This window comes from Tachyglossus aculeatus, chromosome 26, assembly GCF_015852505.1.
Source record: "Tachyglossus aculeatus isolate mTacAcu1 chromosome 26, mTacAcu1.pri, whole genome shotgun sequence".
In the NCBI taxonomy this organism is placed as follows: domain Eukaryota; kingdom Metazoa; phylum Chordata; class Mammalia; order Monotremata; family Tachyglossidae; genus Tachyglossus; species Tachyglossus aculeatus.
In genome coordinates this window covers 17,220,854-17,247,498 of record NC_052091.1, presented here as the reverse complement: position 1 = coordinate 17,247,498, position 26,645 = coordinate 17,220,854, and the positions used below count along the sequence as shown (strand labels likewise).

Here is a 26,645-nt window from a genome sequence, read left to right as displayed (position 1 = left end):
CAGTAGGGCCTTGAAGGGAGGAAACAACATAATACAGGGTAATATATACGGGGCTTTTATTTTTCCAATACCTGTTCTCCATTCTACTTTGTCTGAGAGTCCCAAGTGGGACTATCCTGAATCTACCGACACCTAATACAGAACTTAGCATATGTAAATATTTAACAATTATTATTGTATACCATATTGTTAGACTATTAATAGAAATTTTTTGAATGCTCAAAATAAATAACAGGGCACATATAAGTATATCCATGAGTGGTGAGGAGGGTGACAGGGTGAATGGAAGAAAATTGAGAAGTGCGGCAGACAATTAAGAGAGACTGGAGGTGAAGACACATCAGCCTAGCGGGCAACAGTCAGAAATGGGGTGACTGTCTGGGAACAAAGTCTTCAAAAATATCGTGGGACCAAGAGGAAGAAACGGCGTGGCTTAGTGGATAGAGTGGCGGGAGCCTGGGCCTAGGAGACAGAAGAACCTGGATTCTAATCCTGACTCCACCACTAGTCTGCTGTGTGACCTTGGCAACTCACTTCGCTTCTCTGGGCCTCAGTTCCCTCATCTGTAAAATGGAGATAAAGAGCCTGAGCTCCATGTGGAACAGAGACTGTGTCCAATCTGATTACCTTGAATCTACTGCAGTGATTAGAATAGTGCTTCGCACGTAGTAAGCACTTAACAAATATTATTATTATTATTATTATTATTATTGCTATTAAAAATAATGTTTGGGTCCAGGAGTGGTGAACCCTAACAAGGGGTGATCTAAACATACATCTCACAGCTTAGAGAAGCGGCATGGCTTAGTGGATAGAGCATGGGCCTGAGAGTCAGAAGATCATGGGTTCTAATCTCGGCTCTGCCGCTTGTCTGCTGTGTGACCTCAGGCAAGTCACTTCACTTCTCTGGGCCTCAGTAACCTCATCTGTCAAATGGGGAGGGAGACTGTGAGCCCCACGTGGGACAGGGACTGTGTCCAACCCGATTTGCTTATAACCACCCCATTGCTTACTGCAGTGACTGGCACACAGTAAGCCCTTAACAAACACCATAATTATTATTATTTATTAGAAGAATGGAAAATAGTGCAGGTAATAATAATAATGGTATTTGTTAAGCACTTACTATGTGCAAAGCACTGTTCTAAGCACTGGGGGGATATAAGGTGATCAGGTTGTCCCACAGAGGGCTCACAGTCTTAATCCCCATTCTACAGATGAGGTAACTGAGGCACAGAGAAGTTAAGTGACTTGCCCAAAGTCACACAGCTGACAATTGGTGGAACCGAGATTTGAACCCATGACCTCTGACTCCAAAGCCCGGGCTCTTTCCACTGAGCCACGCTGCTTTTGTAAAGTAGAGAAGGTGGAGCACTGGCAATCTGAGTCTTTGGGGCTCTCCTGTTTGGGGCGTTGGGTCAGATAGATCCTGAATTTGCGTTCAAGGTTAAGGTCGTCTTTTGTGTCAGTTCGCAGTCAGCCGGGTTTGTTGTCAAACTTTGTCTTAAAAGAATTAGAATTAAAATGTTAAGTACGATGTTGAAGGATCTCGCTTCTTTCTAGAACCGCTGGGTCTTTCGATCGCCCACATTTTTAGAACCTAGTTGGATTTAAAAAAGGTCCAAAGGGGATTCAGTGACTGATCTGTTGCCAACAACCAGAGCAGAAGGGCTCGTTTCCTTAGGAAGGCAAATTCATTCATCAGGGTGGGAAAATTAAGCCGAAATGATAACTTCGCAGAGCCAAGATCAACAAAACCAGGTCAGTATCAGAGTTCCCGGGGAACTTTATCTCCCCTCCATTAGAAGCCCCCAAGCTGGACACTGACTCGTTTGTGTTCTTTGGGACCCTGCCGCTGGGTGGGGTGGAGGAAAGTGCAGATAAAGCAATCTGCCCTGTGCAGTTGGAACTCCAGAAGAATCTGGGTGCTCACAGAAAAGGCTGAATTTTAGGGAAAACACTAGAAGGGTCGGGGGGTGATGTGCCGTACTAAAGTAGCGGTCTGCGTGAGTCTGTGTCGATCTTGACTTGGTGCCTTGGCTAGGACCAAAGGGTCAGTGGGGCAGGGGGGAGGAAGATGCATGGATGAGGGGCCCAAATAATGATAATAATAATTATTATGGTATTTGCTAAGCACTTACTACGTGCCAGCCACTGTACTATATCCACACTGGGGTGGACACAAGCAAACCAGCATGACACGGGCTTGGGAATCAGAGGTCATGGGTTCTAATCCCACCTCCGCCCCATGTCTGCTCTGTGACCTTGGGCAAGTCGCTTCTCTGAGCCTCAGTTACCTCATCTTTAAAATGAGGAGTAAGACTGTGAGCCCCCTGTGGGGCAACCTGATCACCTTGTATCCCCCTCAGTGCTTAGAACAGTGTTTTGCACATAGTAAGTGCTTAACAAATGCCATCATTATTAGACCAGGTTGGACACAGCCTCTGTCTCACATGCGGCTCACCATCTTAATCCCCATTTTACAGGGAGGCCAGAGAAGTTAAGTGACTTGCTCAAAGTCACACAGCAGACAAGTGGCAGAGCTGGGTTTAGAACCCACGACCCTCTGATTCCTAGGCCTGTGCTCTATCCACTATGCCATACTTGGCCCTGCTTCCCACCGGCTGAATAATGGGCCACAGCAGAGGTCATCTAGTTTGCTCCACTTCCACATGCCAGTCAGGGCAGGAGGATCATAAGGAAGCTGTGTACTATAGCAGATAGAGCTCAGGCCTGGGAATCAGAAGGTCATGGGTTCTAATCCCGGCTCTGCTACTTGTCTCCTGTGTGAACATGGGCCAGCCACTTAACTTCCCTGTGCCTCAGTTACCTCATCTGTAAAAAGGGGAACCATGTAAACTCAATGTGGGCAGGGAATGTATCTGTTTATTATTGTATTGTACTCTCCCAAGGGCTTAGTCCAGTGCTTTGCACACAGTAAGTGCTCGGTAAATATATTTAAATGATTTAATCCCCATTTCTTTTTGTTCAGACAGAGAAGCAGTGTGGCCTAGTGAATAGAGAGGGTCTTAACAAATACCATCATCATTATTATTATCGTTATTATTATTATTATTATTATTATTAGAGTCAGGAGCATGGGTTCTAATCCCCCTCTCCGCTGGGGCGGTTAGTTAATCAGGTTGGATACAGTCTCTGTCCCACACAGGGCTCACAGTCTTAATCCCCATTTTACAGATGAGGTAACTGAGGCCCAGAGAAGTTAAGTGACTTGCCCAAAGTCACACAGCAGACAAGTGGCGGAGAGTACAATATAACAGAGTTGGTAGACTGGTTCCCCTCCTCTCCCTCTCCATCCCCCCCGCCTCACCTCCTTCCCCTCCCCACAGCACCTGTATATATTTACATATGTTTGTACATATTTATTACTCTATTTATTTTATTTGTACATATTTATTTATTTTATTTTGTAAATATGTTTTGTTTTGTTCTCTGTCTCCCCCTTCTAGACTGTGAGCCCACTGTTGGGTAGGTACCGTCTCTATATGTTGCCAACTTGTACCTTCCCAAGCACTTAGTACAGTGCACTGCACACAGTAAGCGCTCAATAAATACGATTGAATGAATGAACTGGTACAATAGCATAAGTAGACGCGATAACAGCCCTCATAGAGCATAGTGGAGTCAAGCGACTTGCCCAGAGTCACACAACTGGCCAGTGGCAGAGTGAGGGATTAGAACCTGGGACTCCTGACTCTGATGATAATAATAATGATGATCGTATTTGTTAAGAGCTTACTATGTACCAGGCACTAGAAGGCCTCCCCTCCTGGAGGAGATGTGCCTCCAAGAAGAATCTGATGGGGGGAGAGAGTAACTCTCTCAAAGCCGGTCAGCTTTGAGGAGGGAGGGCATTCCAGGCCAGAGGTAGGATGTGGATGAGGGGTTGCTGGCAAGATAGGGGAAATCGAGGCACAGAGCTCATATTTACTGAACACTTTCTGTGTCCAGAGCACTGTACTAAGCAGAAACAAGCTCAGGTGCTGAAGACTGTTCAAATAATATCTAGACTGTGATTAGTACAGTGTTTTGCACACAGAGCCCATTGTTGGGTAGGGATTGTCTCTATTAGTTGCCGAATTGTACTTTCAATCAATCAATCAATCAATTGTATTTATTGAGCACTTACTGTGTGCAGAGCACTGTACTAAGCGCTTGGGAAGTACAAGTTGGCAACATATAGAGACAGTCCCTACCCAACAGTGGGCTCACAGTCTACTTTCCATAAGAAGCAGCGTGGCTCAGTGGAAAGAGCCCGGGCTTTGGAGTCAGAGGTCGTGGGTCCAAATCCCGGCTCTGCCACTTGTCAGCCGTGTGACTTTGGGCAAGTCACTTCACTTCTCTATGCCTCAGTTACCTCATCTGTAAAATGGGGATTAAGATTGTGAGCCCCACATGGGACAACCTGATCACCTTGTATCCTTCCCAGCGCTTAGAACAGTGCTTTGCACATAGTAAGCGCTTAACAAATGCCATTATTATTATTATTATTATTATTTCCAAGTGCTTAGTACAGTGCTCTGCACATAGTAAGCTCTCAATAAATACGATTGAATGGAAGAAAGTAAGCACTTAATAAATACAAATTGAATAATATCCCTTCATTCCCTTTGGAATCTCCAAAGTCCCCTCCTTTCCTCATACCTGCAGCTGATCCTCAGCCTTCTTAACAGGGTACTTGCATCTACCCCAGCACTTAGTACAGTGCCTGTACATAGTAAGCCCTTAACGAATACGATCATCATTATTATTATTATTATTATCTGTGTCAGGAGTCCCAGGTTCTAATCCCCGACTCTGCCACTGGCCAGCTATGTGACTTTGGAGAAGTCACTTGACTTATATGGCCTCAGTTTCCCGATCTACAATGGGAATGTGACACCTTCTCTCCCTACCGCTCTCATCCCCAGGGTCTGTCGCTGTCCATCATCCCCGGCCGCAGCTGACCCCTCCCCATTTCTCCTCAGGTGGTGAAACTGAAAGGCCAGGTCCTGTCCGTCATGTACCGTTTCCGCACCAAAAACCGGGAGTGGATGCTCATCCGGACCAGCAGCTTCACGTTCCAGAACCCGTATTCGGACGAGATCGAGTATATCATCTGCACCAACACCAATGTCAAGTACGTGGTATCCATCCCGTCAGGGCGGACCACGCTCCGAACTTCCCGTTCTCCCGCTGGGCTTCTGTGGCCCGACCTGTCCCTCAGCCGAACGTGTCTGCTAATTTTTAGGATTGTACTCATAGAAGAAGCAGCATGGCGTAAAAGGTAGACCACGGGTCTCCGAGTCAGAGGGTCATGGGTTCTAATCCCAGCTCTGCCACTTGTCTGCTGGGTGACCTTGGGCAAGTCACTGTATTTCTCTGGGCCTTGGTTACCTCATCTGGAAAATGGGGATTGAGACCCTGAGGCCCACATGGGACACGGACTGTTCTAACTGATGTGTATCCACCTCAGTGCTTAGTACAGTGCCTAGCACACAATAAGCACTTAAAAAATACTACAATTATTATTATTACTTTCCCAAGCATGTAGTCCCATGCTTACATAGTAAGCACCCAGTAAGTACCATTGAGATTGCTGCTGCCTCTGGAACCTCTCCCTCTATGTGACTGACTGGTGATAGCGCCATGTTATGGGAAAGATGCCCGGGAGACTCTTGCCCTTACAACTATTGGGATTGCAAGCCTAGAATTCTTCCCCCTTCTCGTGCCTTCAAGTGAATGAACCATGAACTCCGTTTATTTATTCATTTACTTATTGAGTGCTTAATTAATTAATGTTCGTATTTGTTAAGCACTTACTATGTGCCAAGCACTCTTCTAAGTGCTGGGGTGGGGGGATACAAGGTAATCAGGTTGTCCCACGTGGGGCTCACAGTCTTCATCTCCATTTTACAGATGAGAGAACTAAGGCCCAGAGAAGTGAAGTGACGTGCCCCAAGTCACACAGCTGACAAGTGGCGGAGCCGGGATTAGAACCCATGACCTCTGACTCCCAAACCCGGGCTCTTTCCATTATGCCACACTGATGCACAGCACTGTACTAGGTTCTTGGGAAAGTACAACACACCAGTAAACAGTGACATTCCCTACCCACAGTGAGCTTACAGTCTAGAGGGAGTTCTGCTTCTGCCCAGCTCACCCAACAGGGTAATAATAATTATGGTACTTGTTAAGCGCTTAGCACTGGGGTAGATACAAGTTCTTCAGGGTGGACACAGTCCCTGTCCCACTTGGGGCTCACACTCTTAATCTCCGTTTTACAGACGAGGGAACTGAGGCCCAGAGAAGTGAAGTGAGTTGCCCAAGGTCATACGGCAGACAAGTGGCAGAGTTGGGATTAGAACCCAGGTCCTCCTACTCCCAGGCCCATGCTTTATCACAAGGCCCCACTGCTCTTACTAAGCAAGAGAAGAGTCAGTCAGGACACTCGCCCCCTGCCCATTCAGACAGAGTCATGTCTGGTATTCCTGGGTCACATAATAATAATAAAATGGCATTTGTTAAGTGCTTACTATGTGCAAAGCACTGTTCTAAGCACTGGGGAGGATACAAGGTGATCAGGTTGTCCCGCGTGGGTCTCACAGTCTTAATCCCCATTTTACAGATCAGGTAACTGAGGCCCAGAGAAGTTAAGTGACTTGCCCAAAGTCCACAGCTGACAATTGGCGGAGCTGGGATTTGAACCCATGACCTCTGACTCCAAAGCCTGGGCTATTTCCACTGGGCCACGCTGCTTCTCTGGATATTCTGTGCTGCCTCTCTAGTTCCCACACCTGCCTTCCCTCCTCTCCATGCTGAGCTCAGGGTAGAAGTTGCTGGGAAGAGAGGATGATATCAAAAGCATCTGCTCCTCAAACAATAAAGTAATGCTATTTATTGAGCGCCAGCTGTATGCAGAGCACCGTGCTAAGTGCTTGGGAGACTCCAATTGAGAGAGTAGACCCAATCCCTGCTTTCAGGCAATGTTGCCTCTCTAGTTTGAGCTGACATTGCTGTGCTTCTTTTTCTGTCCTGGACTTTCCAGCTGCCACACCACTTCTGCCTTGCCTTTATCCCCAATAATCCCCATTTTCCAGATGAGGGAACTGAGGTACAAAGAAGTTAAGTGCTGTGCCCAAGGTCACACAGCAGACAAGTGGCGGAGCCGGGATTAGAACTCAGGTCCTCCTTATTTTATCCCGTGGGCCGTGCTGCTTTTCAAACTTTAATACATTTCCCTGTCTTCTCACTCTACACAACCTTCCCTTCCGGGCAGGTCTCACAGTCCTCACTCCTAGCTACGTAGCCGAGCTTGGGGCTGGGAGTCAGGGGACCTGGGTTCTAATTTCGAGTCTGCCACTTGCCTGCCATGTAACCTTGGGCAAGCCACTTGACTCTTCAGTCTCCTCATCTGTAAAATGGAGATTCAATATATGTTGTCCCTCCTACTTATCCCGTGAGCCCCGTGTGGGACACGGATAGTGTCTGACCTGATTACTGTGAAGCAGCGTGGCTCAGTGGAAAGAGCCCGGGCTTTGGATTCAGAGGTCATCAGTTCAAATCCCGGCTCCACCAGTTGTCAGCTGTGTGACTTTGGGGAAGTCACTTCACTTCTCTGTGCCTCAGTTACCTCATCTGTAAAATGGGGATGAAGACTGTGAGCCCCCCATGGGACAACCTGATCACCTTGTAACCTCCCCAGCACTTAGAACAATGCTTTGTATATAGTAAGTGCTTAATAAATGCCATTATTATTATTGTTATTACTGTGTATCTACCCTAGCGCTTAGTACCATACTTGGCATACAGAAAGTGTTTAACAAATACTAGTCAGTATTATTTTATTTTTCTGTTTCCCACAATTTCCCTCTCCCTTTTCACACTCCTCACCCCTTTTCCACTGCCCATCTCCACTTACTTTGTGCCAGCCACTGTACTAAGCGCTGGGGTAGATACAAGCTAATCAGGTTGGACCCAGTCCCCATCCCACATGGGGCTCACAGCCTTAAGCCCTTTTTCCAGATGAGGTAACTGAGGCCCAGAGAAGTGAAGTGGCGTGCCCAAGGTCACACAGCAGGAAAGTGGATTAGAACCCAGGTCCTTCTGACTCTGTGGTCCATGCTTTATCCACTAAGCCACGCTGCTTCTCCACTTCCCTCCCCTTTTTCCACTCTACTGTCTCTGTTCCACTCTCTCCACCCCCTCCCCCTCTATTCCTCTCTGCTGTTTTCCCAAGCCAGCATCTTTACTCACAAAAGAAAGCTTTCCCTATCATCTTGTTCCTTGTCCCTTTGCCCTGTACAGGGTGGGAGGATTCATTGTTCCTCACGCCCAAGGCAGCAGACAGGGCTTGGGAAGTCCCCCTTCACCCACCCAAAGCAGGGCCTGGGTCGTTTTTTCAGGTTCTGGGAACCGGGTACGGTGGCAGGTCAATTGAAGGGAAACAGCCTCCCCAGTACACTTAGCCAAGTCACAGGCAGAGCCGGGACCTAAGGCCAGGGCTCCTGTTTCCAGGGCAAGGTTCCTCATGCCTCTTAGCCGCTGCCGGAGAGTCAAAATATCCTTCTCCATGGGACAGAGATAAGGTGGGCTATGTCAGGGCCGACTTCCCCCTCCACCCTCCATGCCCGGGAATCATGGGAAGACACTCCTCAGGGTCAGCTTCCCCCTTCTCCCTCTCCGCCCAGGAATCATGGGAACCACTCCTCAGGGTCAGCTTCCACCTCCGCCCTGCCTGCCTGGGAATCATGGGAAGACAGTCCTCAGGGTCAGCTTCCCCCTTCTCCCTCTCCGGCCGGGAATCATGGGAACCACTCCTCAGGGTCAGCTTCCTCCTCCGCCCTGCCTGCCTGGGAATCATGGGAAGACACTCCTCAGGGTCGGCTTCCCCCTTCTCCCTCTGTGCCCGGGAATCATGGGAACCACTCCTCAGAGTCGGCTTCTCCCTTCTCCCTCTGTGCCCAGGAATCCTGGGAACCACTCCTCAGGGTCAGCTTCCCCCTCCGCCCTGCCTGCCTGGGAATCATGGGAAGAGACTCCTCAGGGTCGGCTTCCCCCTTCTCCCTCTGTTCCCGGGAATCATGGGAACCGCTCCTCAGGGTCAGCTTCCCCCTCTGCCCTGCCTGCCTGGGAATCATGGGAAGACACTCCTCAGGGTCAGCTTCCCCCTCCGGCCCACCTGCCTGGGAATCATGGGAAGAAGCTTCTCAGGTCCGGCTTCCCCCTCCTCCTTCCTGCCTGGGAATCAAGGGAAGACACTCCTCAGGGTCAGCTTCCCCCTCCGGCCCACCTGCCTGGGAATCATGGGAAGAAGCTTCTCAGGTCCGGCTTCCCCCTCCTCCTTCCCGCCTGGGAATCATGGGAAGACTGTCCTCAGGGTCAGCGTCCCCTTTCACCCTCCCCACCCGGGAATCATGGGAAGACACTCCTCAGGCCGGGCCCTGATTGGCGACAGCCAGAAGGTGGACCCGGGCAGAGGGCCTCAAGGTTTTCCAATCTTGCAGTCAAGGGCAGAGGAAGGCACCGGAGAAGCAACGTGGCTCGGTGGAAAAGAGCCCGGGCTCTGGAGTCAAAGGTCATGGGTTCAAATCCCAGCTCTGCCACTTGTCAGCTGTGTGACTTTGGTCAAGTCACCTAACTTCTCTGTGCCTCAGTTCCCTCACCTGTAAAATGGGGATGAAGACTGTGAGCCCCCCATGGGACAACCTGATCACCTTGTAACCTCCCCAGTGCTTAGAACAGTGCTTTGCACATAGTAAGCACTTAATAAATGCCATTGTTATTATTATTACCAGAGAAGCAGCGTGATCTAGTGGATAGAGCATAGGTCTGGAAATCAGAAGGACCTGGACTCTAATCCTGGCTCTGCCACTTGTCTGCTGTGTGATGCTGGGCAAGTAACTTCACTTCCCTGTGCCTCAGTTACCTCATCTGCAAAATGGGGATTAAGACTGTGAGCCCCAGGTTGGGCAGGGACTGTGTCCAAACTGATTAACTTGTGTCTACCCCAGCACTTAATACTGCACCTGGCCCATAGAAAGCACTTAACAAATACTATTTTAAAAAACTTTAAAAAGTCTTGTGACTGGCAGAACTTTTGGCTCTCAGCTCCCTACTGGGTTCCAGAAATTCAATCCACAAGGGGAATCCTCCCCTGAGGGAAACATTGTAGCCTAGTTGGATAGAGCATGGGCCAGGGAATCAGAAGGACCTGGATTCTATTGCCAGCTCTGCCACTTAATAATAATAATAATAATAATTATGGCATTTATTAAGCACTTACTATGTGCAAAGCACTGTTCTAAGCGCTGGGGCGATTACAAGGGTGATCAGGTTGTCCCACGTAGGGCTCACAGTATTAATCCCCATTTTACAGATGAGGTCACTGAGACACAGGGAAGTTAAGTGACTTGCCTAAAGTCACACAGCTGACATGTGGTGGAGCCGGGATTAGAACCCATACCCTCTGAATCCCAAGCCCATGCTCTTTCTACTAAGCCACGCTGCTTCTCAAATCCAGCAATTACTCTCCCCCCTTCAAAGCCTTATTGAAGGTACATCTCCTCCAACAGTCCTTCCCTGACTAAGCTTCACTTTTCCTCATCTCCCACTCCCTTCTGGGTCCACCCTGCTTCCTTTGCTCTTCGCCTTCCCCCGAGCCCCACTGCTCTTATGTATATATCTGTAATTTCATTTATTTGTATTGATGTCTGTCTTCCCCCACCCCCCAGACTATGAGCTCGTTGTGGGCAGGGAATTTCACTGTTTATTGTTGAATTGTACTTTCCCAAGCGCTTAGTACAGTGCTCTGCACACAGTAATTGCTTTATGAATGAATGAATGGTTTAGGATCCTCACACATTTCCCCCTGACTCCTAAGGGCCTGCCCTCCTTTGATCTTCTCATATCTTCCCCACCTGAGGAAGAGCAACTGTGCAAAATTTCAGGGTCTTTGTTTGGGGCAAATCCCTTTCTTGTTCACCTGAGCCTGCCCAGAGGGAATGGAGCCAGATGGCTCACCCTGGGTGGTCCTCCACTAGCAATAAATCTCCTCTTAGGTAGAAGGGAGAGAGAAGTTGTTCCCCATAGTCTAATCGAGCCAGGGATGGGACCGAAGAAGAACTTGATTGAAATTGTGAGGAACTAAGAGAACCTCACTAGTGAGCCCAGTGGAATTAGGTTTAATATCAACCAATCAATCAGCTGTATTTATTGAGACCTTACTGTGTGGTAAACTTTCTTTCAACTGTATTTATTGAGCTCTTACTGTGGGCAGAGCACTGTACTAAACACTTGAAGCACTTGGAAGACTACTATACAACTGAATTTGTAGACGTGTTCCCTGCCCACAGTGAGTTAACAGTCTAGAGGGGGAGACAGGTATTAATAGAAATAAATTACAGATATGGATGTAACTTCTAGGGGGCTGATGGAAGGGGCGAATAAACGGAGCAAATCCATGTGCAACGGCAATGCAGAAGTGGGAGAAAAGGAAATGTCCTCCTTGGGGAAGACCTCTTGGAGAAGTACCTTCAGTAAAGCTTTGAAGGAGGGGAGAGTAAGCAGCGTGGCTCAGTGGAAAGAGCACAGGCTTTGCAGTCAGAGGTCATGGGTTCAAATTCCAGCCCCACCAATTGTCAGCTGTGTGACTTTGGGCAAGTCACTTCACTTCTCTGGGCCTCAGTTCCCTCATCTGTAAAATGGGGATTAAGACTGTGAGCCTCCTGTGGGACAACCTGATCACCTTGTATCTCCCCAGCGCTATGTGCTTTGCACATAGTAAGCACTTAACAAATACCATTATTATTATTATTGTTATTATTAATTGTTTATCGACTATGAAGCGGGAGGGTGTTCCAGGCCAGCGGTAGGATATGGGCAAAAGGTTGGCGTCAAGATAGGTGAGATTGTGGTAGAGCGAGTAGGTTTATTAGAGGAGCAAAGTGTGCAGGCTCGTTTGTAATTGGAGAACTGAGAGGTAAGATAGGAGCGGGCAAAGTGATTGAGTGCTTTAAAACCAATGGTAAGGAGTTTCCATTTGATGAGGACGTGGATGAGCAACAACTGGGGGTTCTTGAGGAGTTTAGTAAAGAAGCACTCTTTCCTACTTTTAGGGGGGCTTGTCCTCTCCCAAGTACTTCAGTGCTCTATAAATACCATCCATCGTGAGTGTTGCGCGGTTGATTTTAAACCCATGATCTCATTTGCTTTGACCAGAATGGACCATTTAGCCCCTTCAGAGGTTCACTGGTTATAATTGCTGCTAGTCTAACTTTCCAGAGCTCATGCAGGGACACTCTTTGAGAGTTGTGAGGAGAGGGGTAGTGCGTAAGCACTCAATAAATATGACTGACAGAGAACTGTACTATGCAGTGTGCGCTAAGAACTGAGAAGCAGCGTGGCTCAGTGGAAAGAGCACGCTCTTTGGAGCCAGAGGTCATGGGTTCAAATCCTGGCTCTACCAATTGTCAGCTATGTGACTTTGGGCAAGTCACTTCACTTCTTTGTGCCTCAGTTACCTCATCTGTAAAATGGGGATTAAGACTGTGAGCCCCCTGTGGGACAACCTGATCACCTTGTGTCCTCCCCAGCGCTTAGAACAGTACTTTGCATATAGTAAGCACTTAATAAATGCCATCATCGTTATTATTATTATTAAGGACTTGAATTTGATTGAGTTGTATCATTGCTATAATCCCCCCTCTAGGCCATAACTCATTGTGGTCAGGGAATGTAACTGTTTATTGTTGTGTTGTACCCTCCCAAGCGCTTAGTACAGTGCTCTGCACACAGTAAGCCTCAATAAATGCGATTAAATCATCATCATCATCATCAATCATATTTATTGAGCACTTACTATGTGCAGAACACTGTACTAAGTGCTTGGGAAGTAAATAGAGTAATAAATATGTACAAACATATATACATATATACAGGTGCTGTGGGGAAGGGAAGGAGGTAAGATGGGGGGGGATAGAGAGGGGGACGAGGGGGAGAGGAAGGAAGGGGCTCAGTCTGGGAAGGCCTCCTGGAGGAGGTGAGCTCTCAGCAGGGCCTTGAAGGGAGGAAGAGAGCTAGCTTGGTGGATGGGCAGAGGGAGGGTATTCCGGGCCCGGGGGATGACGTGGGCCGGGGGTCGATGGCGGGACAGGCGAGAACGAGGTACGGTGAGGAGATTAGCAGCGGAGGAGCGGAGGGTGCGGGCTGGGCTGTAGAAGGAGAGAAGGGAGGTGAGGTAGGAGGGGGCGAGGTGATGGACAGCCTTGAAGCCCAGGGTGAGGAGTTTCTGCCTGATTAAATGGTAGGTGGCTCTGAGCATTAATCCCTGAGGTAGAGGAAGTAGGAGTTTTGCAATGCCGTCGACGACGAAACAAGGCAGGCGTGTTTATATTAGTGGTCGTTGAAGTGTAATTAGATCCTAAGTACCACAAAGTCTTGGCTGGGCATTTCCTGTTTTCTTTTACATGGTTCCTTCTATTGCATCTCGACTTTTTAGAATTGCTTCAATCCGGCCTGTTCGCAGGATGTAGTTTGGAGGTTGGCCCGTAGAGGACGGTGATGCTTCTGGCTGGATTTGATTATGTTGTTTTTGAGCCGGCGGGGACCGGGTTTTCCAAAAGCCAGGCTGGGTTGGAAAGAAAATTCGCTCAGAGGTTCACAGATTTCCATGAAGAGAACTGATCACTCACTTTCAATCTTGATTGTCTGAGAAACTCCCTGGAAAAATCAAGTGTACAGTGCTTAGTGTTTGGATTAAACCGTTAGTAGCGTGCTCTGTATGTAGTAAACACTCAAAAAATATGATTGATTGATTGAAAGGAGCGTTTTCTTCCCCCATCTGCTTTTCTGGTTTTATTGGTTCTAGCTAAGCTCCAGAAAACGCAGTTTTGACCTCCATATTCATTGACCCTGCATATTTTTTTTAACAGTTGCAACACGGGACAATCTACGTAAAATCTACCTAGATTATTATTATGGCATTTATTAAGCATCTACTATGTGCAAAGCACTGTTCTAAGCACTGGGGAGGTTACAAGGTGATCAGGTTGTCCCACTTAGGGCTCACAGTCTTAATCCCCATTTTACAGATGAGGTAACTGAGGTCTAGAGAAGTAAGTGACTTGCCCAAAGTCACACAGCTGACAATTGGTGGAGCCGGGATTTGAACCCGTGACCTCTGACTCCCATGCCCGGGCTCATTCCACTAAGCCACGCTACTTCTCTAAAACACCACTAAAATCCGTCCTTTTCTCTCCATCCAAACAGCTACCACATTAATACAATCACTCATCCTATCCTGCCTGGAGTATTCATTCATTCATTCATTCAGTCGTATTTATTGAGCGCTTACTGCGTGCAGAACACTGTATTAAGCGCTTGGAAAGTACAATTCGTCAACATATAGAGACAATCCCTACCCAACAACGGGATCACAGTCTAGAAGGGGGGAGACAGGCAACAAAACAAGTAGACAGGCATCAATAGGTCAATACAAATAAATAGAATTATAGATACATAAACATCATTAATAAAATAAATAGAATAATAAATATGTACTTATATACACAAGTGTTATGGGGTGGATGTGAGGAGGGAGGGCATTCCAGGCCACAGTAGGACGTGGGCCAGGGCTCGACGAGGCCAAATGAGGAGGTCAGCGGCAGAGGAACGGAGTGTGCGGGCTGGGCTGTAGAAGTCAAGAAGGGAGGTGAGGTAAGAAGGGGCAAGGTGATGGAGACTTTTGAAGCCATTAGTGAGGAGTTTTGGCTTGATACAAAGGTTGATAGGCAACCAGTGGAGATTATTGAGGAAGGGGGTGCCATGCCCAGAGCGTTTCTGTAGAAAGATAATCTGGGGGTTTGGTGGATGTGAGGAGGGAGGGCATTCCAGGCCACAGTAGGAAGTGGGCCAGGGCTCGACGAGGCCAAAAGAGGAGGTTAGCAGCGGAGGAACAGAGTGTGCGGGCTGGGCTGTAGAAGGCAAGAAGGGAGGTGAGGTAAGAAGGGGCAAGGTGATGGAAACTTTCGAAGCCAATAGTGAGGAGTTTTTGCTTGATACGAAGGTTGATAGGCAACCACTGGAGATCTTTGAGAAACGCCCAGAGCGTTTCTGTAGAAAGATAATCCTGGGAACAGAGTGAAGTATTGACTGAAGTGGAGAGAGACTGAAGTGTGGAGATTACTGCCTCCTTGCTAACCTCCCAGCCTTCTGTCTCTCCCCAGTCCAGGCCGTGCTTCACTCTGCTGCCTGGATCATTTTTCTACAAAAGTCTTCAGAACATGTTTACCAACTCCTCAAACTCCAGTGGTTGCCCATACACCTCCACATCAAACAAAAACTCCTCACAACTGGCTTCAAAGCAGTCAATCACCTTGCCCCCTCCTACCTCACCTCTCTACTCTCTTACTCCAATCCAGCCCGCACACTTCACTCCTCTGATACCAGCCTTCTCACTGTGCCTTGATCTTGCCTGTCTTGCCGCCAACCCTCACCCACATCCTGCCACTGTCCTGTAACACCCTCCCTCCTCAAATCTGGCACACAGTTCCTCTCCCCTGCTTCAAAGCCTTTTTGAAGGCACATCTCCTCCAAGAGACCTTTCCTCTTGTCCTTTTCTTCAACTCCCTTCTGCCTCATGCTGACCTGCTCCCTTTATTCATCACTCCCCATCCCAGCCCCAAAGCACTTATGTACACATCTGTAATTTATTTAGTTATTTTAATGTCTTTCTCCCCCACTCTATACTGTAAGCTGATTGTAGGCAGGGAATGTGAATGTGTCTGTTTATTGTACTCTCCCAAGTGCTTAGTATAGTATTCTGCACAAAGTTAGCACTCAATAAATATGATTAAATAAATGAATGAATGAACTCTCTCCCGAAGGCCCCCTCTAGACCGTAAAGTCCCCCTCTAGACTATAAACTCTTTGGAGGCAGAGATCATGTCTACCAATTATATTGTCTCAAACTCTCCCAAGTGGCCAATTCCGTCTTGGCACACAATAAGCGCTCAGTAAATACTATTGATTGTTGAAATAGCCCCAAAGGTTTTTCTGAAACATGAATGAAAAATGAGCCAGTGAGAAAATCCAAGACGGAACTTTCCTATATCCCACTGGGGAATCTAACCTTCTCAGTCAATTGTATTTATTGAACGCTTACTGTTTGCAGAGTACTGTACCAAGTACTTGGGAGAGTACAGTTCAACAATAAACAGACACGTTCTCTGCCCAAAACAAGCTTACAGTTCTGTGGATGAGGTGGGACACCCAGAAATCACGTAGAATGAGGACCAGAGACACCAGGCAAACAGAGCTATCAGCCAGAAATTATGGACTTAGAGATGGATCTTTCTTGAGAAGATAGAAAACTTTGGTTTTGTCTTTTTGTGTGTGTGTTTGTGTGGTATTTGTTAAGTGTCTGCTATATGCCAGACACTGTACTAAGCGCTGGGGTAGATACAAGCTAATCAGATTGGACACAGTCCCTGTCCCACATGGGGCTCACAATCTTAATAAACATAAAACTTGAGGCATTTGCAGGAAGTTTGATCCAAGGAATCAGAAAGAGGGACTGACAGTCACCACAGCCCTGAGCCCTTGGGAAGGAGCAAGTCTTTGTGTCTCCCTTAACTGTCGTCATTTTCCCTCCCCTGTAGGCAACTCCAGCAGCAACAAGCAGAGCTGGAAGTCCACCAGAGAGACGGATTGTCTTCATATGACTTGTCTCAGGTGAAATTTCCAGGGAACGGAGTACCCTGAGATTCAGCTTTCCCGACGAAAGGCCTGGTGTTCCACGGGGTTAGGAGCAAGACGGGGGCGGAGGCAGGAGGGGGCCAGGGGCTATGGAGCAGTCTGTGACCCGCAGGTGGATAGCGGCTGGTCATTTTTCACATTTCCCCAGGTCCCCGTCCCGAACATCCCAGCCGGCGTCCACGAGCCTGGGAAGCCGGTGGAAAAAGCGGATACGATCTTCTCCCAGGAGAGGGACCCTCGGTTTGCTGAGATGTTTGCAGGAATCACTGCCTGTAAGTGGCCCATTGGGTGTTCTGGTCCCTTCCTGCGCTTCCAGCCCGGACTGGTTAGGACGGATGGGTTCTGGGGCTGGACAAGAGGCACCCCAGGGGATCTTCCAGCTCTGGGAGTCTCTGAGCCCACTCATGGCCGTGAGCCAGGCGGAAGGGGCTGGTGACCCTAAGCAGTGTGGCGTAGTGGATAGAGCGCAGGCTGGAAGTCAGAAGGTCGTGGGTTCTAATCCCAGCTCCACCACTTCCCTGCTGTATAACCTTGGGCAAGTCGCTTCACTTCTCTGTGCCTCAGTTTCCTCATCTGTGAAGACTGTGAGCCCCAGGTGGGACAGGGACTGTATCCAACTCGATTTGATCGTATCCGCCCCAGAGCTTAGTACAGAGCCTGGCGCAAAGTAAGTGCTTAGCACATACACAATTATTATCATTATGTGGCATCTGCATCTCTCCTTGGGAAGACCTCCCTCTTGTTTCCAGGCAACAGTATCCTTCGCTCTCCTACAGCCTGCATTCCCACTGACCCGGCGGGGAATGCAGGGTCACCCCTGAGCGGGGGGCAACATGAGCCACCCTAGACCTCTTTCCCTTGCTGCCCAGCTCCTGGGGAGGGGGCTACTCAGGGCAGAAGCTGGGACTGCTGAGTCAAGGCCTCTCTGCGATTTGCCTGCTCGAGGCGGGTGTCAGAACCAGCCAAGCTTATGGTCGACGGAGACTTGGTTTTTCTCCATTTGCCACCTCCTAATTTACCTCGCTGATCTACTTTGACCCAGCCCGTAAACTTCCCGCCACTAATGCCAACTTACTCTATCTAATAATCATAGCATTTATTAAGCGCTTACTATGTGCAAAGCACTGTTCTAAGCGCTGGAGAGGTCACAAGGTGATCAGGTTGTCCCACATGGGGCTCACAGTCTTCATCCCCATTTTACAGATTAGGGAACTGAGGCACAGAAAAGTGAAGTGACTTGCCCAAAGTCACACGGCTGACAAATGGTGGAGCCAGGATTTGAACCCATGACCTCTGACTCCAAAGCCCGGGCTCTTTCCACTGAGCCATGCTGCTTTTGCTATCTGACTGCCATCCCCTTGCCCAAGGCCTCCCTCTGGTGTGGAACTCCCTCCCACTTCAGATCTGTCAGCTGTGCTGTTTGCCCATTCTCCCGGTGGTCTTTGGGAGTCCGCCTCCCATTATGGATTAACTGTTACAGGAACTAAGACCATCCCATCTCCCTTTCCTGTCCGTCCGTCAACCTACACTCTGTCTCTCCCACGCACGGAGCCTGTCCCAGGCAAGAGTGGAGAGGGGGAACCTCCTCCTGTTGGATTGGTCCTGGCCCCTTCTGCAGGGCTCTGTGAGGGTCACTCTCAGGTCACCAGAGTGAGCAGGCTCCACCACTTAATAATAATAATGTTGGCATTTGTTAAGCGCTTACTATGAGCCAAGCACCGTTCTAAGCCCTGGCACTGTTCTAAGCATTCGTCTGCTGTGTGACCCTGGGCAAGCCATTTCACTTCTCTGTGCCTCAGTGGCCTCATCTGGAAAATGAGGATTGAGACTGTGAGCCCCATGTGGGACAGGGACTGTGTCCCGGTTTGCTTCCCTCCAGACTGTAAACTCATTGTGGGAAGGGAATATGTCTGCTCATTCCTTCATTCATTCAATCGTATTTATTGAGCACTTACTGTGTGCAGAGTGCTGTACTAAGCGCTTGGGAAGTACAAGTTGGCAACGTATAGAGACGGTCCCACAACGGGCTCACACTATTCTGTTGTACTCTCCCGAGTGTCTAGTCCAGTGCCCTTCGCCCAATAAGCGCTCAATAAATACTGTTGAATAAATGAATGAACTAATGAATGAAAGGAAACTGATGGCTCTGCCCTGCGGTTTGCTTTTCCCAGCGGACAAGAAAATGATGGCCTCAGCTTCGGCAACCGGAAACCAGCAGCTATACTCCCAAGGAAGCCCCTTCCAGCCCGGACCGTCGGGAAAGGCATTCAGGTACTGACGGGACTGGGCGGCGGCAAGGGGAAGGCGGGGAGAGGTGACCGGTAGGTGGATATATGTTGCCAACTTGTACTTCCCAGGCGCTTAGTACAGGGCTCTGCACACAGTAAGCGCTCAATAAATAAGATTGAATGAATGAATGAATGAATAAATGAATGGACATTCCCACCCTAGGCAGGCTCCACCCTCCCATGTCGAGGAACTGCCCACAACCCCCATTTCCCAGCCGGCCCCAAGGGCTGGAGAGAGGAGTCAGTCAGTCAGTAATTGTGTTTATTGAGCGCTTACTGTGTACAGAGGACTGTACTAAGCGCTTGGGATGGTACAAAGCCCTACGGAGAGCGCTTGGGTGAATCCAATACAACAGAATTAGCAGAAACGTTCCCTTCCCATAATGATTTTACCAGTCTAGAAAGGGAGAAGACATTAATATGAAAGGGGTTAAAAGAATCGAAGGACAGGAAATGGGTCTGTTATATTGTTGTGCTGTACTCTCCCAAGCCTTTAGCACAGAGAAGCCTAGCGGCTAGAGCAAGAGCCTGGCTTCTAATCCCAGCTCCGCCACTTCTCTGTGCCTCAGTTACCTCATCTGTATAATGGGGGTTAAGACTGTGAGCCCCACATGGGCTGGGGACTGTATCCAACCTGATGATGCTTAGAATAGTGCTTGGCATAGATTAAGTGTTTAACAAATGCCATAATCATCATTATTACAGCCCTGCCTATAGCAACCGCTCAGTAAATATGATTGATTGATTGAAATACTCAGTAGAATTAACCAGATTGGAGAGTGCCCTTTACTTGGTTTAAATAATCCGGAGCTTTGGGAAGTTACCAGGAGAAAGAGCACATCTGAGAGGAAACAGGAAGCAGGCAAGGCGGTCCCTTTCAGGGGATGGGGCGCGTTGGCTGGGGAAGAGCTAGGCCCGAACTGAGGCCTGGAGCGGGTCTCCCGAGGTTTTCGGCTGAGTTTGGATTTTCCCTTCCAGCTCTTCGGTGGTGCACGTGCCGGGGGTGAATGACATTCAGGCCTCCTCTTCGACAGGCCAGAGCTTGCCCCAGATCTCCCGCCAGCTGAATCAGAGCCAAGTCGCCTGGACGGGGAGTCGCCCACCATTTCCAGGACAGGTAGGTGTGACCTTGGGCAAGTCACTTTACTTCCCTGGGCCTCAGTTACCTCATCTGTAAAACAGGGATCGAGACTGAGAACCCCGTGGAGGACAGGAACTGTGTCCAACCTGATAACCTTGTAACTACCACAGTGCTTAGAACAGTGCTTGGCACATTGTAAGCCCCTAACAAATACCACAGTTAGGTATGGGATGGAGAAGACATCACTGAACAGCTGGCCCTCTGGAACCCCTATCCCAGAGGGAACTGGTGCCTTCCCTCTTCCCACCCAAGGCTGTCTCTGCCAGCACCTCTGGAGGAGACAGGCACTTTCCCAGAAGCAGTGTGGCTTAGTGGATAGACAATGGGATTGGGAGTCAGGAAGACCTGGGTTCTAATCCCTGCTCTGCTACATGTCTGATCTGTGACCTTAGGCAAGTCACTTCACTTCTCAGGTCCCTCATCAGTAAAATGGGGGTTAAGACCAGGACCCCCATGTGGGACCGAAACTGTGTCCAACCTGATTAGCTTCTATCCACCCCAGCACTTAGAACAGTGCTTGGCACATAGTAAGTACTTAACAAGTTTCATAATTATTATTATTCTCACCCAATTCTGCCTCTTCCAGCACTTTTTCTTTTCCCACCCAAGGCTCTCTCTCCTAGGATGCCTCTCAGCCATTCCTGAGAGTTAGCGTCCTCCTGACTTCTGCTTCCTACACCCTCAAGGGAAATTCCCCTACCTCACAATTGCTGAGTGGCAATCATTACAGGACCTGAGAATCCAGCAAGGAGAAGTAGCTGCTTCTCCGGTATTGCCCCTAACAGACCTCTTCCCTGGAATGGGCTGGTGGGAAGGGAGGGCATCTCACTCTGGAACAGAAAACTGCCACCTCCCATATCAGCAGCCTGGCCTGAAGTGGCCATTCCAAAGGAATGTGTTTACTGTTATAACGTACTCTCCTGGGCGCTTAGTACAAAGCTCTGCACACAGCAATTGCTCAATCAATTCGATTGAATGAATGAATGAATGAATGAATGAATGGAACTTTTCCTGTGTTAAATGATTCCAGAGTTGGGAGGGAGATGAAGGGATCGTGGGTGATGGAGAGATCGAGGGTCTTTGCTTCAGCTGGGCAACCCCTGCACATTCCCCCTGGAGATGGCAGACACTAGTTATTCAGTCAGTCATACTTACTGAGTGCTTACTGTGTGCTGAGCACTGTATTAAGCACTTGGGAGAGTACAGTAGTAGAACATAACTGGCAAATTCCCTGCCCACAACAAGCTTACAGTCTAGTGGGGGAGACAGGAACCCCAGGTGGGACAGAGACTGTGTCCAATCCGATATGCTCGTATCCACCCCACTGCTTAGTACAGTGTCTGGCACGCAGCAAGCGCTGAACACATACCGCAGTTATTACTATTAAGGCAAACTCTCTGACATTTCTGTTTGTGTTTTCCGGGGCTCTAGCAAATCCCGTCCCAGTCCAGCAAGACCCAGTCATCTCCCTTTGGGATTGGAACCAGTCACACCTACCCGGCCGACCCGGCCTCCTTCAGCCCCCTTTCCAGTCCGGCCACCTCCTCGCCAAGCGGAAACGCCTACTCCGGCCTCGCCACCAGGACCGCGGGATTTGGTAGGTTGAAAACCAGCTGGAACGATTCCTTCCTCAACACACTGGGGTCTGGGCTCTTGGGTTTCTGGAGGGCTCAAACTGGGTCAGAGTTTTAGAAGAGGCTCTAACATTTCAGGTGGTTGAGCAGCACTCCGATCTGCCATTCAGCCTGCTCTGGGCATGTGGCAAGGAAAGCCACCCTTACAAGTTTCTAGAACTCCAAAGCGGCTGCCCCTGTTGGCACATCTCTCATAATAATAACAACGACAATAATTGTGGTATTTGCTAAGCGCTTACTACGTGCAAGGCACTGTAGCAGCGTGGCTCAGTGGAAAGAGCCCGGGCTTTGGAGTCAGAGGTCATGGGTTCAAATTCTGGCTCCACCAGTTGTCAGCTGTGTGACATTGGGCAAGTCGCTTCACTTCTTGGGGCCTCAGTTCCCTCATCTGTAAAATGGGAATTAAAACTGTAAGCCCCCCGTAGGACAACCTGATCACCTTGAAACCTCCCCAGCACTTAGAACCGTGCTTTGCACATAGTAAGAGCTTCATAAATACCACTATTATTATTATTATTATTATTATTATTATTATTATTATTATTACTGTACTAAGCACGGGGGTGGATACAAGCAAATCCGGTTGGACAAAACTTAATAAATACGATTGATGATGATGACTACCAGGCCCATGCCCTAACCCCATGCAGCAGACAAATGGCAGCAAACCTTGTGACTACCAGGCCCGTACCCCAACCCCATGCAGCAGACAAATGGCAGCAAAGCTTGTGACTACCAGGCCCATGCCCCATCCCTATGCAGCAGAAACCTTGTGACTACCTTTTAGACTGTGAGCCCACTGTTGGGTAGGGACTGTCTCTATATGTTGCCAACTTGTACTTCCCAAACGCTTATTACAGTGCTCTGCACACAGTAAGCGCTCAATAAATACGATTGATGATGATGATTCCCAGGCCTAGGCCCGTGCCCTAACCCCATGCAGCAGACAAATGGCAGCAAAGCTTGTGACTACCAGGCCCATGCCCCGTCCCTATACAGCAGAAACCTTGTGACTACCTTTTAGACTGTGAGCCCACTGTTGGGTAGGGACTGTCTCTATACGTTGCCAACGTGTACTTCCCAAGCGCTTAGTACAGTGCTCTGCACACAGTAAGCGCTCAATAAATACGATTGATGATGATGACTCCCAGGCCCGTGCCGTAACCCCATGCAGCAGACAAATGGCAGCAAACCTTGTGACTGACTCCCAGGCCCGTGCCCCATCTCTATGCAGCAGAATCCTTGTGACTACTTTTCAGACTGTGAGCCCACTGTTGGGTAGGGACTGTCTCTATATGTTGCCAACTTGTACTTCCCGAGCGCTTAGTACAGTGCTCTGCACACAGTAAGTGCTCAATAAATACAATTGATGATGATAACTCCCAGGCCCGTGCCCTAACCCCATGCAGCAGACAAATGGCAGCAAAGCTTGTGATTACCAGGCCCATGCCCCATCCCTATGCAGCAGAAACCTTGTGACTACCTTTTAGACTGTGAGCCCACTGTTGGGTAGGGATTGTCTCTATACGTTGCCAACTTGTACTTCCCGAGCGCTTAGTACAGCGCTCTGCACACAGTAAGCGCTCAATAAATACGATTGATGATGATGACTCCCAGGCCCAGGCCCGTGCCCTAACCCCATGCAGCAGACAAATGGCAGCAAAGCTTGTGATTCCCAGGCCCATGCCCCGTCCCTATGCAGCAGAAACCTTGTGACTACCTTTTAGACTGTGAGCCCACTGTTGGGTAGGGACTGTCTCCATACGTTGCCAACTTGTACTTCCCGAGCGCTTAGTACAGCGCTCTGCACACAGTAAGCGCTCAATAAATGCGATTGATGATGATGACTCCCAGGCCCAGGCCCGTGCCCTAACCCCATGCAGCAGACAAATGGCAGCAAAGCTTGTGACTACCAGGCCCATGCCCCGTCCCTATGCAGCAGAAACCCTGTGCTACCTTTTAGACTGTGAGCCCACTGTTGGGTAGGGACTGTCTCTATATGTTGCCAACTTGTACTTCCCGAGCGCTTAGTACAGTTCTCTGCACACAGTAAGCGCTCAATAAATACGATTGATGATGATGATGACTCCCAGGCCCGTGCCCTAACCCCATGCAGCAGACAAATGGCAGCAAACCTTGTGACTACCAGACCCATGCCCCGTCCAGATGCAGCAGAAACCTTGTGACTACCTTTTAGACTGTGAGCCCACTGTTGGGTAGGGACTGTCTCTATATGTTTCCAACTTGTACTTCCCAAGCGCTTAGTACAGTGCTCTGCACAAAGTTAGCGCTCAATAAATACGATCGATGATGATGACTCCCAGGCCCAGGCCCGTGCCCTAACCCCATGCAGCAGACAAATGGCAGCAAAGCTTGTGACTACCAGGCCCATGCCCCGTCCCTATGCAGCAGAAACCTTGTGACTACCTTTTAGACTGTGAGCCCACTGTTGGTTAGGGACTGTCTCTATATGTTGCCAACTTGTACATCCCGAGCGCTTAGTACAGTGCTCTGCACACAGTAAGCGCTCAATAAAGACGATTGATGATGATGACTCCAAGGCCCAGGCCCGTGCCCTAACCCCATGCAGCAGACAAATGGCAGCAATCAATCAATCAATCAATCGTATTTATTGAGCGCTTACTATGTGCAGAGCACTGTACTAAGCGCTTGGGAAGTACAAATTGGCAACACATAGAGACAGTCCCTACCCAACAGTGGGCTCACAGTCTAAAAGGGGGAGACAGAGAACAGAACCAAACATACCAACAAAATAAAATAAATAGGATAGAAATGTACAAGTAAAATAAATAAATAAATAAATAAATAGAGTAATAAATATGTACAACCATATATACATATATACAGGTGATGTGGGGAAGGGAAGGAGGTAAGATGGGGGATGGAGAGGGGGACGAGGGGGAGAGGAAGGAAGGGGCTCAGTCTGGGAAGGCCTCCTGGAGGAGGTGAGCTCTCAGCAGGGCCTTGAAGGGAGGAAGAGAGCTAGCTTGGCAGAGGGGCAGAGGGAGGGCTTTCCAGACCCGGGGGATGACGTGGGCCGGGGGTCGACGGCGGGACAGGCGAGAACGAGGTACAGTGAGGAGATTAGCGGTGGAGGAGCGGAGGTTGCGGGCTGGGCAGTAGAAGGAGAGAAGGGAGGTGAGGTAGGAGGGGGCGAGGTGATGGAGAGCCTTGAAGCCCAGGGTGAGGAGTTTCTGCCTGATGTGCAGATTGATTGGTAGCCACTGAAGATTTTTGAGGAGGGGAGTAATATGCCCAGAGCGTTTCTGGACAAAGATAATCCGGGCAGCAGCATGAAGTATGGATTGAAGTGGAGAGAGACACGAGGATGGGAGATCAGAGAGAAGGCTGGTGCAGTAGTCCAGACGGGATAGGATGAGAGCTTGAATGAGCAGGGTAGCAGTTTGGATGGAGAGGAAAGGGCGGATCTTGGCAATGTTGCGGAGCTGAGACAGGCGGGTTTTGGTGACGGCTTGGATGTGAGGGGTGAATGAGAGAGCGGAGTCGAGGATGACACCAAGGTTGCGGGCTTGTGAGACGGGAAGGATGGTAGTGCCGTCAACAGAGATGGGAAAGTCAGGGAGAGGACAAGGTTTGGGAGGGAAGACAAGGAGTTCAGTCTTCGACCTGTTGAGCTTTAGGTGGCGGGCAGACATCCAGATGGAGATGTCCTGAAGGCAGGAGGAGATGCGAGCCTGGAGAGAGGGGGAGAGAGCAGGGGCAGAGCAGGAGCAGATGTAGATCTGGGTGTCATCAACTTGTACTTCTCGAGCGTTTAGTACAGTGCTCTGCACGCAGTAAGCGCTCAATAAATACGATTGATGATGATGACTACCAGGCCCGCGCCGTAACCCCATGGAGCAGACAAATGGCAGCAAAGCTTGTGACTCCCAGGCCCGTGCCCTGTCCCTATGCAGCAGAAACCTTGTGACTACCTTTTAGACTGTGAGCCCACTGTTGGGTAGGGATTGTCTCTATATGTTGCCAACTTGTACTTCCCGAGCGCTTAGTACAGTGCTCTGCACAAAGTTAGCGCTCAATAAATACGATTGATGATGATGACTCCCAGGCCCGTGCCCTAACCCCATGCAGCAGACAAATGGCAGCAAAACTTGTGACTACCAGGCCCATGCCCCGTCCCTATGCAGCAGAAACCTTGTGACTACCTTTTAGACTGTGAGCCCACTGTTGGGTAGGGACTGTCTCTATATGTTGCCAGCTTGTACTTCCCGAGCGCTTAGTACAGCGCTCTGCACACAGTAAGCGCTCAATAAATACGATTGATGATGATGACTCCCAGGCCCGTGCCCTAACCATATGCAGCAGACAAATGGCAGCAAACCTTGTGACTACCAGGCCCATGCCCCGTCCCTATGCAGCAGTAACCTTGTGACTACCATTTAGGCTGTGAGCCCACTGTTGGGTGGGGACTGTATATGTTGCCAACTTGTACTTCCCAAGCGCTTAGTACAGCGCTCTGCACACAGTAAGCACTCAATAAATACGATTGATGATGATGACTCCCAGGCCCATGCCCTAACCCCATGCAGCAGACAAATGGCAGCAAACCTTGTAACTACCAGGCCCATGCCCCATCCCTATGCAGCAGAAACCTTGTGACTACCTTTTAGACTGTGAGCCCACTATTGGGTAGGGACTGTCTCTATGTGTTGCCAACGTGCACTTCCCAAGCGCTTAGTACAGCGCTCTGCACACAGTAAGCGCTCAATAAATACGATTAATGATGATGACTCCCAGGCCCAGGCCCGTGCCCTAACCCCATGCAGCAGACAAATGGCAGCAAAG

At 49.2% G+C, this 26,645-nt stretch overlaps 1 protein-coding gene across 2 annotated transcripts in view; it reads left to right on the top strand.

Moving 5' to 3' along the window:
* Nucleotides 1-26,645, top strand: part of ARNT2 (aryl hydrocarbon receptor nuclear translocator 2) — a 202,591-nt gene that overhangs the window by 159,870 nt on the left and 16,076 nt on the right. For both annotated transcript variants that reach the window (XM_038767479.1, XM_038767478.1), the window contains exons 12-17: nucleotides 4,989-5,140; nucleotides 16,659-16,731; nucleotides 16,904-17,027; nucleotides 18,927-19,026; nucleotides 20,022-20,160; nucleotides 21,616-21,781. In XM_038767479.1, coding sequence (XP_038623407.1) covers nucleotides 4,989-5,140; nucleotides 16,659-16,731; nucleotides 16,904-17,027; nucleotides 18,927-19,026; nucleotides 20,022-20,160; nucleotides 21,616-21,781 — 754 coding nt within the window. The remainder of the gene's footprint in view (nucleotides 1-4,988; nucleotides 5,141-16,658; nucleotides 16,732-16,903; nucleotides 17,028-18,926; nucleotides 19,027-20,021; nucleotides 20,161-21,615; nucleotides 21,782-26,645) is intronic.